Below are 11,446 nucleotides of genomic sequence, written 5' to 3'. Positions count from 1 at the left end.
ACACACACACCTCTTTTCTTCTGCTTGTTTCTCCAGTTTTTTCAGCTCCTGCTGCTGCTCCTCCATCTCCCACAGCAGTGTCACCTTCTCCTGGGACAGCACCTCCACGTGCTGCTGCAGGGCCTCCCTGGCTCGTCGATGTTTTTCGAGCTGGTTCTTCAGGTCACTGGTGAGTTCTAACTGAGCCTGGTGGTTCACACACTCCTGTCCAACATCGTTCAGACGAGCCTGCAGAAGATCCCGGTTCTGTTCGGCCTCATTGAGTCGATCTTCAAGCAGGAGTCTGGACTGGTCTTGAAGTTCCACCTGAGACTGAAGGTTCTTATTTTCCTGCTCCAGCCTCTGGACCTCCGTCTGCAGTCGGACGCTGTCTGACCTCACCTGCTGGAGGCCTCTCCTTTCAACCTCTAATGCTTCCACACTGTCCTGAAGAGCTGTCTGAACTTTAACTCTCTCTTCACGTTCCTGCTGCAGCTTCTGGAACAGTTCCTCCTTGGCCAGACCGACCTCCTCCAGGAGTTTCTCTGTCGTTTCCTTCTCCGTCTGCAGCTGTTTCAGAGCAGCTTCTGTCTCCGTTCTCTGCAGCTGTATCTGAGTGATCAGGTCAGCCCGGGTCGCCTCCATGGCCTCCACCTCCTGGTCCTTCCTGGCCAGTGTGGCCTGCACCTCCAGCAACAGTCTGTGGAGTTCAGGAAGAAACAGAAACAGCTGTAGAAAGGCAGCGACAGACGTCTCAGCCGGAGTTTGGGACGAACCTGAATCTTACCTCGAAGTGTCGTCACTGGCCTTGGCCTCAGCTGACAGTCTTTCCTGGTGCTCCTCCTTCATCCTGAGGAGCTCCTCTTCCTTCTGTTTAACCACTTCGTCCATCTCCTCCTTCATCTCCTTGCTAACCCTCTGCACCTCGTCTTCCCGCTCCTTCAGAGCCTGCCTGGTGCTAAAAAGACAAGCGGCGTGTGAGGTTCAGACCGTGACAGGATCCAAAGGTAAACGCTGACATGAATCACAGCCGTGTTTGGGAAACACTGACACTGGAGCGCTCACCTCTCCAGCTCTGTCACCACGTCTGCCATCTCCTTCAGGGAGCTGCTGTGCACCTCCTGCTCTTGTCTTGAAGCTGACAAACGCTCCTCCTTTAAAGCTGCCAAGTCGCGGCCCGTGCTGCGGATAGAAAACACACAAACGTCAAGTCAGTACTTCACCAGCTGCTGCTGCTGCTTTTGTCACCGGTGGAGACATTATGTCATGACAGTCTGTGTTAGTGGAGCAGGAAAATGAACCTGGGACAAAATAATCATTAACAGCAGTGTTATGGCAACATGTCAAATGTTATTATAATTATTATTTTTTATTTCTGAAGCAACATTCAAAACATGAAAACTGGAGAATTCAAATTACTGACAAAACAAACAAGTAGTTCATTAAAAAAAAAAGGAAGTTTAGTTTAAGTTTAGTGAAGTTTATTATTCTCGTTCTCCAGCTGATAATTTAAAATACAAACACTTCAAACTCCATTCACAGAAACAGAGCCTGAACCTGTCAATCATGTGTATGAACCTGACGAGTCACAACTCAAACATTTATAATGTGTTCATCTTGAGTTGAATGTAGTGACAAAAACATGTACGGTGTGAAAACCACCTGCTGTGTGTGCATGACCTTTGACACTTGCCTCTCCAGCTGTGACCTGGTGTCGTCCAGTTGTCTCTCCAGCTCAGTCTTCTCCTCCTGCAGCTGCTGCAGGGTCTGCTGATGTTTCTCCACCACCTCCCGACTCCTCAGCTCCTGCTGCTCCATGAGAGCGAGCTCTCCCAGCACCTCCTCCAACTCATCAAGTAGCTCCTCAGATTTCGTTCTCTCCTGCTCCACCAGGGCCTGAAAAATTTAAAAAAAAAAATTATAATAAACAGTGATGGCGCTTCATCCTCTTTCATCACATTCACAGATATCAAACAGTTTCACTGAACGTTTCCCTGACGGTACTTTCTACGTCAACATCTCTTCCATTGAACAAAGGAAATAAGATCACGACTGAGTGTCATTTCATCACTGAGGGACAAAAAAAAAAAAAAGAACAAAAAAACTTGAACGTCAGCATGTCCTGCCCAGTTCTGCGCCCCCCACTTTGGGCACCTCTGCTCTAACCTTTTCTTTGGTGAGTTCCTGCTGCAGCTGGTTCTGCTCCTTGTCCTGGTCGACTGTAGCTCCTCGCAGCAGCTGAAGCTCCAACATCAACTCCTGGATCCTCCTCACGCTCTCCTCCTGGACTTTGTCTGAACCAAACGTCAACAGTTCAGCAGTTTTATTCTCACTCTTTCTGAATTCTAACAACAGACACAGGATTTTCAAACCTCTTTCTTCTCCGGACAGACGACACTGCTGTTCCAGGCCGGCCACCCGCTCCTGCAGCTCCTTCTCCGTCTCCCCCAGCGCCTCCCTCAGCCGGGCCAGCTCTGCCTCCTGCTGCTGCACCGTGGCTTGAAAGCTGTGGACTTCCAGCCTGGCCGACGTCATTTGCTCCTCCATGTCTCGTACTGAACTCTGTGCCACCTGCAGCTCCTTGTCCTGCTGCTCCAGCCTCTCCTCCACTCCTCCTAAAGCCTCCTTAGATGCCTCCAGCTGCTGCTGCATCATCACAGCCTCCTCCTCTTTTTGCCTCAGCATTTCCAGAGTGTTTTCCAGCTCAGAGTTTTTCTGCTTCAGTTCAGTTTCCAGCCGCCTGTGAAGAAGTGTCAAATATATGACATGTAGAACAGCTCAACGTTTACCTGAAGAACCCGTGGAGCGTCGACCTACTTCATTTCCTCCAGGTGAGAACTTGCGTCTGATGTTTCCTGCATCTTTGCCTCGAGCTGCAGACGGAGATCCTGCAGAATACAGATGAAGTCAAATTTATTTAAAATAAGAAAAATTTGTGTTAACCAGATTTTTATCACGTGACCCAGAATAACTGTCTGTGTGGATTAGTCAAACCTATCCTTCGTACCTGGATCTGGTCGTTGGCTGTGTCCAAGTATTCCTGCAGGACGACGATCTCCTCCTTCAGCTCCTGAATCAGAGCTGGAAAATCAAACAAACATTCAGTTATCGAGCCGTTCATGTTTACACGTTGATTCTCACCATTATGTCAATAAACAAATGAAGAAAACTCACCGTGAAGTTTATTATTCTCGTTCTCCAGCTCTTCATTTTGGACTTTTGTGACTTGATGAAGGTCCTCTATAAAAAACCAAAAGGAGGATTAATAAACACACACTACAACTGAAACACTTGTTAAAGTCTCTCAGTTTGTGAGCAGCTATGACAGGATTAATTATATAAAGATTACTATCAGGAATGTTGTCAATAACATGTTTTTAAACTCTACAAACTGAAATGATTAATTGAATGATTATTAACTCTGTTGTCTCATAATCTTGGTTTCTTTAAGTGAAAGAATAAAAGTTAGTAAAAAAACCAGACCCTCACCCAGGTTCTTGTTTCTGTCTTCTAATGCAGTGACTGTAGATCTGGCAGCTTGGAGATCAGTTTCTAACGCAGTGAGTCGACCTTCAGTGTTCACCTGCAGGACACTCAACTCCTGGACACACGACAGCACCAGGCAACAGGTCCATCAGTGAAAACAGAGATGAAAGCAGATGTATTTCTCTGAATACTAAACTAAATGGTTGAATTTTTATATATAATAAGTCTCTCTCTCGCAGTATTAAAAAAGTTATTACAGATATTTAAAAAATGAATAACATTGTTATACTATCCAATGCATAAAATACTTCTTACCTTGAGTGTGACTTCTGGTGCTGCATGGTTTTTATATGATTTTACTATTTTTTCTTATATAATTAAAATTAGAATTTTATAAAATTATAATTTTTATTATACTTTTATTTATTTTATATTTGTTTAGCGAGATACATGTGTTGCTACAAAATGGACTGCGGGTGGCGAGTCCACTAGAGGGCGCCAACCGCCCTAACCGGGATTCGATCTTGCCGCAGCAAACACACAAAAATGTTTTTTTAACACTAATTTCTGTAATGTTTTACTTGAATATCAGCCAAATTATTTATTACTTATTGTGTTAGGGTGGTGTCAGCTGAGATTCATCTGAGAACCAGTCACTCTGAGAGTCTAACTGATGAAGTAAAGACACACCTTGTCCTTGATGTCTAAACTGTTCCTGGCCTCCATCAGCTCCATCGTCAGAGAATTGATTCTCTTCTTTGTGACATCTGCAGAAACCTTGAGAACGAAAGGAACAAATGAGCTGAATTTAGTTTGATCAAAACAAACATTTCTTCTATGAAGCCCAAAACCAAACGCACCTTGTTCTTTAGAAACTCGTTGACTTTCTTGAGCTCAGTCCTCTGTCTTTCCAGCGTGGTCACCGTGGCAGAGAGACCCGTCTTCTCCCTGACTGCAGCCAGCAGTTTGGCCTCCACCTTCTTCAGGTTTTCCTCCACGGCCAGCAAACGTCGGTCCTGCTCCCCACGCTGCTGAACTAGAGATCTGATCTGAAAAGGATTCAAGGACCAGGTTTCAGATTCAATACACTATGTTATGTTTGGTTATTTTAATTTAATCACACTATCACATGAGGCTGGTGCAGAGGATGGAGAGTACCTCCTTCTCCAGGAGTTTCTGTTGTTTCCTCTCCAGGCTCTGGCTGTTCCTCTCTTCCTTCACACTTGACCCTTTAGCCTGTGTTTTCATAGATCAAAACAAGGAGTGGTTTGTTGACGAATACGGCTACAACAGTCGCGTTACCATAAATATTATAAATCAACCAGAAAACCTACCAGGGCATCGACTGACATCGTCCTACGGACAGGTGAAATCAGGGCGTTTTTAGAAGGTGATGGAGTTGGAGGCAGAGCTCCGGCTGCTAATGTCAAAAAAACGTTTTAATTTCAGACAATCTAGTCGATAGTTGTGAAAGAGTTTTAAATATGTTTTAAGAGAGAGAGAGAGTAAATGATCCCCACCTGCTTTAAGTGCTCTGAACCGGTCCGACCTGTTGAAGGTCGCAGCACCTTTCGGGTCCCCGGTTTTAACATCATAGGTGCCCGGGGCAGGAGCACAGCTTTCGGCCAAAAAAAAAAAAAAATGAGCTGCGCCAATTCAACAACACACTATTCTTTATTCACGTACACGTTAAAAAAACAGTACAACGTTAATTAGAATTGATATAGTAAATGTTAACATGTAGTTCGCAGTTGTCAAAGGAACTCATTTGAACGTAAGTACAAAGCTAAGCTAATATGGCAGCTGCTAATCGCTACAACCGCTCAAACCGAAGCGTTTAATTATTAATATCCGCTCGGTTCGACTGTCACATACCCGTGTGCTCGTTAAACCTCTTCAGCGCGGCTCGAGGAAAGGACATTTCACCGCCAGACCAAACAACAGCCACAGCACAGTTCTGGAAGATGTCGAATGTACCAGAAGTCTTGAGCGCCTCTGGAAGATGTCGACTGTCGAATGTACCAGAAGTCTTGAGCGCTGAAATTTCAAAATTACGTCACGCGTACGTTTACGTCAAACCCGCCAATAGAAACCCAGCATCAAAAATCCGACGACGCTGCGTGTACACGTCAGATGTTTTCAAATGGAATCATTTCTCAGACCTCTCAGAAATACCAGCCATACTTTGGCTCGATTTAGAAGATCTTTTGGGATTTTTTTTAACTTAGTTTGAGCTAACGTGTTAAAGGAGGACTATATTAAATTAAAAAAAAACAAAAACCTTTGTATTATTATGTACGGAGCCCCCACAGAGACATTAGAGAACATAAATAAATAAACGTTTGACCCGGAATCCACCTCCCACCCCTATTTAGTACTATAAGCTAACTTAATACTTTAATTATTTATAATTAAGTACATATTTTTCAGCTATTTCCTCGTCTATTTCATATCATAAATATATGGGTGCTGCACAGCTGAGTTTTGCATATTTGATGTTCTTCTCAAGGGCATTTTTTGAATAAATGTGTATTGTATCACTCTTAGCCTCTGCCAACTCCAGATACACGGGACTCAATAAAAGTTCTAGATGAGGAAAGGCCCAGGAGAACCTGCAGAGATGAGTCAGTTGACAACTTTAATACTGCACTTCAAGGTATAACCCACTGTAAACCAATATTGTAAATACATAGTTTCAGTTAAACTTTTTTTTTTTATTTCTTGGAAATACAACATAATTTCAAATCTTTTGCAGGACCACGGTCGTACAGTTTTTTACTTCTTTTTTTTGTACTTGAAAACATGGTCACTTGTACAACAATATCATAAACAAAAACCTTGTGTCACAAATGGAGCCATTGATGACAATAACTTACACCTGCCATGCTAAGGTTTCAACATCAGTACCTTAATTTTTTTTACTAGATCAACCTTTTTTTTAAAATGAAAACAAGTTGTAGTTGAATAAATATGATAAAAATACACCAGAGTTACAAAAAGAAACTTTCTTCATTTGAACGGCAGCAGAAAAAGGTGTGTGTGGGAAATGTTCCTTATTCATAATATTTCCTATTTCATATGAAAAAAATAAGATTTTTTTTGCATATCATAATAACTCTGCTCAATCTAAAGAAAAAGAAACATTAACAGTAAATACTGATTATATAGGAAACTGCCCTTTAATATAACAGACATTTTAGTCATGATTATTTTTCCTTTGTTTTCCTCTGTGATTCATTCACTCTCAGATTTAGCTTCACTCAGCACAACACTGCAACCGAGAGGTTTTTTTGTTTTTCCTTCTACGATCTTTTCTTTTGTTAATTTTTTTTCCTAACTCTTGTAAAAGCAAACACATCGACCCGGATGAACACGTGTCCCAATCGAACGGAACGCCAATCGATTCATGTAAAGAATATAAAAAATCTCCAGACAGACGGACAAGAACGGAGAGGAAATCAGGGAGGATGACGTTCTTCATGTCAGACAACCATACCCAGCATGTGTGTAAATTAAATATTAATAATTAAAAACAAGAACAATTACAACACTTCACTTTGCTCAACAGTGACATTTACAGTGTTACCGAGTAAAAATGTTTGGAGCGGAGAAAGCATTAAAACCCAGACAGAATTTAAAAACAAATTAAATAACAGATTTGTGACGTCACTCCGCAGCATTTGAATGCATCGTTAGAGACACGGTATGCTATGACGCAGGCAGGTCGAGTTGTTATAGTACAAATGAGTTTGGACGATGACAAAAATCAGTGAAATGTAACATTAACTGAGACCAGGAGCATGTTGTACTTTAAAAGAAAAACTAAAACAATTTAGAAAATTGTTGCATCATTTCCCGTTTTGTTTGAGGGTTGTTTTTGTCTTGAACTCTGTTTGAACATTTTTAGTTTTGTATTTAGTTCTTTAAGCTCAGTGACTGGCAGGAGGAAATGAAGGAGACATGCATGAATCCACATGACAGCCACAAGAAAGTAAAATGAAATGGTTTGACTGAACATGTCCACCTGTGTGTCCACCTGTGTGTCCACCTGTGTGTCCACCTGTGTGTCCACCTGTGGTCTGGACTGTTCCTATGGGTTAAAGACAAAGACAGCGGGAAAGAAAACGGAGCAGTTTCAGAGAATTCCTCACCCACGGAGCCACGGCATTTTCACCGGTACAATATCACCTAGAGGCAGAAATTAGTATCACAGCTATGGGTGTGTGTGGGAGGGGGGTGGGGGGGTGTATGTGTGTGTGCACTAAGTGTGAAAGGTCTTTCTCAGCAGGTGGTAGCCAGGGACTGGTGTATAGGAGGCTGGAAACAGCGGACGTGTTCCACCGTGGAACTGTCCGTCTCCACCGCCTTCATGTACTTGTTGAGGATGGCGAATATCTCGTTGTTGAGGATCTGGTACTTCCTAATGCGGTCTGCCATCTTCTTCAGAGGCTACACAGGACAAAAGGAGATGTGTGTCCATCAAAGACCACAAAAAAAAAGAAACATCTGTGTGTGGAGTCGATGCAGAGATTCTAAAATACAAACCACATTTTTGATGATCTCGTCCTTGCCGTCCTGTCTTTGGACTTTGAGCAGGTGGTAGCAGAAGTCGAAGAGGTCGAAGCGACGCTGCTGTCCCAAAAGCACGATGATGGCACAGCCGGCCCAATTCAGGCCATCTCCAAAACACTGCCTAGAAGAGAACGAACCATCAACACCGTCGATCCATGAGGTCGTACGTCACATAAACCTTCAACTTCACTTTGAGTGAAATGTTTATAATTATTCACTGCTAATATTCTGTCTATGCAACAGTTAAATACTGTACACCTATTGGTCAGACTGGGCTGACCAATGGGCTGCGGTGGCGACGTCGTTACTCACTCTGCCGTGAACTCGTGAGTGCCCACTGGGATGCAGTACACGAACTGCATGGCACTCCAAAGGCGGTGGAATTCCATACACTCGTCAACGTGCATCACGCCGTTGGTGGGTGGGGGTCCACGCCACACACCGTCCTGCAGGAAGCTACGGATGCGCGTGAGGATGACCTCGAACATGGAAAGGCCGCAGCACAGGCGCTCTTTGGTCAGCAGGTCGCCCTCTCGGGCAATGGCGATTTGCTGGTGGAGGAGAGAAGGAAAAAAAAGGATTGACCTGATGTGAGTGAGGGTTTACAGTTCACCTGTGATTTTCTGTTCAGTTTAACATTGGAACAAATCTGACTGTGTTCCCTGAAGGTGTCCTTGACCTGGAACGACAGAAATATCCACCTGCTTTTACAAAATGTAAAACATGTGGATCGCAGCTCCTGGGTGTGAACACGAGACGTGAATGTAAAACGAATCAGATTTTGTCCGTGGTGATTCTGATCGTGTCCCTGAATGCATCACGCTTTAACCTCACCTGTGGGGTTCCCAGCCTCTCGATGAGAGGAACAAGGTGGAGAGGAGCGTACTTGGCCTCCAGCCTCTTCATCCTCACCTCCAGACGCTCTCCCTCTGTGGGAGACACACAACATTGCAGACTGGTTCATAAAATTACAGTACACCCCCCCCACTCCAACCCCTCCAGCCCCCGTCCCATTTTACACAACCCAGAGATCCAAAGGGAGAATTCTCTGGAACACTATATGTAAAATGAAGAGAAATCCAACGGTGATCCGTACCTTTGATGTAGACCCTGGGCAGAATATTCTGGAAAGGAGCGGCATGGAGCAGATCACACACTTCCTCCTGAGACTGGGATTCAAAACAATCAGAACACTGGTGAGATTCTCCAACAACGTGGAACCACTGTTGTCCAGTACTTCAGAATACTTCAAATACTTTTAGAAGAGGATTTGAAGTCATGAAAGGAAACAAACATGCAGAGATGCAGCATCTTTAAGACTCAGCTAAAGGGGAGGGGGGTGGGGGGTGAAGGAGAGGCGGGGGCCATGCAGTGATGAGGACACACACACACACACACCACAGAGTGTGGAGTGAACCTGTGAAACTGAATCAACAACCAAACAGAAAAGTGTCGTGGCCTCATGGAAGACCAGGACGTTCAGAGACGGAAGAGGTGAAAAATCAAAACAACCAGTTCTGGTCCAGTGAAATCCATGACTAATTAGACGTCATTTTTGTCAAACAAACAAAGTGAAGAAAAAACAAACAAACAAACAAAGAAGGGCAGACGAACAAGGATTAAAAAAAAAAAAAAAGAAAATTCACATTCAGTGTTGGATTAATGACAAAACCTGAATCCTTACCACCTGAGGCCAACGTCAGCGTGAAATAGAGGCAAAATAGAGTTGTATCTTAGAGAAGGACACTGAAGATCCAAACAATCAAGGAAGGAGGAAAGAAGAGAGGAAAGAAGGAAAGAGCAGAGGAGAGAGGGGAGGAAGGAAGGAAGGAAAGAAGGAAGACGAAGCAAATGATGAAAAAAAGAACAGAGGAAAAGGATGAGGAAAGAAGGAAGGATGAGAAGAACAGAAGAAGACTGGAAGGAAGGAAGAATAGAAAGAAAGAAGGAAGTGGGCGTGGTCAACATAAAGCAGACCATGTCAACGATGCTACAGTGATGAAGCCTGGAGTCCACGTCTTACCAGAGCTTGTTCGATGAGCAGACAGAAGAGAATGGCGTTTCCAACTTCCCTCAGACTCTGGAAGACGTCGGTCTTGAGCTCAGCGTATTCAATGATGTCCTTGAGCTGATGATGGAAGAACTCCAGGATACCTGGAATGACAAAAACCTGTCCAGTCACACACACACACACTGTGTTCAGTCAACACTTATACCAGGTCAAAGGTCAACTTGATGCAGGTTTTTTTCTTTCACCTTGAAGAGAAGCCATAATAAGACAATGGTGTTGGTCACGTGACCCATTCCCAAAAACAACTCTACGTCAGAACATGATGCCAGGGACATTCCAGACCTGGACATGAGACGATGGAAAACACTGCCCGCATTTTCAACATCCATTTCTGCACCAACTCAAACCAAAACAGAATCTCACGCTGGACTGGACTGTGACACAGAGTGGGACACGACCTGCCTGTACGACCCCCCCCCCCAGCTCCCCCAACAAGGATCTCACCTGGGGAGCCGTACTCATGACGAGGCAGACGACAGATCTTAGGCATGACTTCAATCAGTGTCTTCACGTACTGGAGGATCGTTCCCTGTAACTACGACAGTGGAGGAGAGGTGGACGCAGGGAAGCAGGCATTGAGGGGGTGAAGGAGGGGTGAGGGGGTGAGTAAGGGGTGAGGAGTGTCAAAACAATGGAAATCAGAATAAGTCGGACACAGGTTCTCTCTGAGAATATGAAGATTCATACCAGGCTCTTGACAATCTTCAGCAGCTCCTCCATCACCACGGCGATGCCCTGGTAACCAAGGAGACGGCAGATGGTCTTGAAATGAGGGGGGCCCACGAAGTTCCTGTAGGAACTGTATATGTGCGAGTAGGCGATGTTCAGAGGCTGTTCACAGAGAGGAGGGAGAAACGACAGATGACCAGAGTGAACCTGAGCAGAGACTGAATGACCTTTGACCCCTCATCGCCTGCCACAGAAAGTACCTTCACAGTAATACCTGCTCTAGTAGAATTTTAATTTGCAATACATTAGCTCAACAGGTATATTTTAAATTATAAAAATGTGAAAATGTTCTACAAATATTATAAAATAAAATAATATAAAATAATATATTTGACATTCACACTGTTTTATAAACAATATATGAAAATATGATGCACATTGTCCACGATTTGTAAACTGTAAAAGGTAAAATAAAGTGTCGACTGTGGAACCAGTGTTGATGCCGTACCTTGGATCCATACAGGTAGTACGGCTGCACGTTGGCTGGTTTATCTCTCTGAGGCTCCTGGGTGAAGGGAATGGCCGTGCGGACGAAGCTGAAGGTGAAAGAGTGAAAACTTTAGAAAAACAAGACTAAAACAAACACAAACCACAGAGCGAACACGAAGA

At 44.0% G+C, this 11,446-nt stretch overlaps 2 protein-coding genes across 2 annotated transcripts in view; both read right to left on the bottom strand.

Annotated features, from left to right (window-relative positions):
- The window catches only part of hmmr (hyaluronan-mediated motility receptor (RHAMM)), a 5,960-nt gene extending 470 nt beyond the window's left edge, over positions 1–5,490 (bottom strand). The window contains exons 1-17 of the mRNA XM_025063375.1: positions 5,470–5,490; positions 5,341–5,431; positions 4,986–5,084; positions 4,800–4,882; positions 4,624–4,701; positions 4,326–4,514; positions 4,156–4,242; positions 3,469–3,580; positions 3,154–3,219; positions 2,987–3,060; positions 2,797–2,867; positions 2,352–2,719; positions 2,146–2,273; positions 1,673–1,875; positions 1,045–1,161; positions 767–937; positions 5–679 (exon numbers count right to left, since the gene is read on the bottom strand). Of these exons, the coding sequence (XP_024919143.1) occupies positions 5–679; positions 767–937; positions 1,045–1,161; positions 1,673–1,875; positions 2,146–2,273; positions 2,352–2,719; positions 2,797–2,867; positions 2,987–3,060; positions 3,154–3,219; positions 3,469–3,580; positions 4,156–4,242; positions 4,326–4,514; positions 4,624–4,701; positions 4,800–4,882; positions 4,986–5,084; positions 5,341–5,386 (2,567 nt within the window). The 5' untranslated portion in view covers positions 5,387–5,431; positions 5,470–5,490. The remainder of the gene's footprint in view (positions 1–4; positions 680–766; positions 938–1,044; positions 1,162–1,672; positions 1,876–2,145; positions 2,274–2,351; positions 2,720–2,796; positions 2,868–2,986; positions 3,061–3,153; positions 3,220–3,468; positions 3,581–4,155; positions 4,243–4,325; positions 4,515–4,623; positions 4,702–4,799; positions 4,883–4,985; positions 5,085–5,340; positions 5,432–5,469) is intronic.
- Positions 5,491–6,158: 668 nt separating this feature from the next.
- The window catches only part of cyfip2 (cytoplasmic FMR1 interacting protein 2), a 15,505-nt gene continuing 10,217 nt past the window's right edge, over positions 6,159–11,446 (bottom strand). Inside the window, exons 21-30 of the mRNA XM_025063224.1 lie at positions 11,428–11,446; positions 11,286–11,394; positions 10,796–10,939; positions 10,553–10,643; positions 10,061–10,191; positions 9,134–9,206; positions 8,872–8,966; positions 8,350–8,588; positions 8,011–8,158; positions 6,159–7,914 (exon numbers count right to left, since the gene is read on the bottom strand). The exon at positions 11,428–11,446 is cut by the window's right edge and continues 216 nt beyond it. Of these exons, the coding sequence (XP_024918992.1) occupies positions 7,747–7,914; positions 8,011–8,158; positions 8,350–8,588; positions 8,872–8,966; positions 9,134–9,206; positions 10,061–10,191; positions 10,553–10,643; positions 10,796–10,939; positions 11,286–11,394; positions 11,428–11,446 (1,217 nt within the window). The 3' untranslated portion in view covers positions 6,159–7,746. The remainder of the gene's footprint in view (positions 7,915–8,010; positions 8,159–8,349; positions 8,589–8,871; positions 8,967–9,133; positions 9,207–10,060; positions 10,192–10,552; positions 10,644–10,795; positions 10,940–11,285; positions 11,395–11,427) is intronic.

The sequence above is a fragment of the Cynoglossus semilaevis genome, chromosome 15, assembly GCF_000523025.1.
Source record: "Cynoglossus semilaevis isolate Cse_v1.0 chromosome 15, Cse_v1.0, whole genome shotgun sequence".
NCBI classification, from domain to species: domain Eukaryota; kingdom Metazoa; phylum Chordata; class Actinopteri; order Pleuronectiformes; family Cynoglossidae; genus Cynoglossus; species Cynoglossus semilaevis.
The sequence above is the reverse complement of the archived record's forward strand: the minus strand, read 5'-3'. Positions and strand labels throughout refer to the sequence as shown.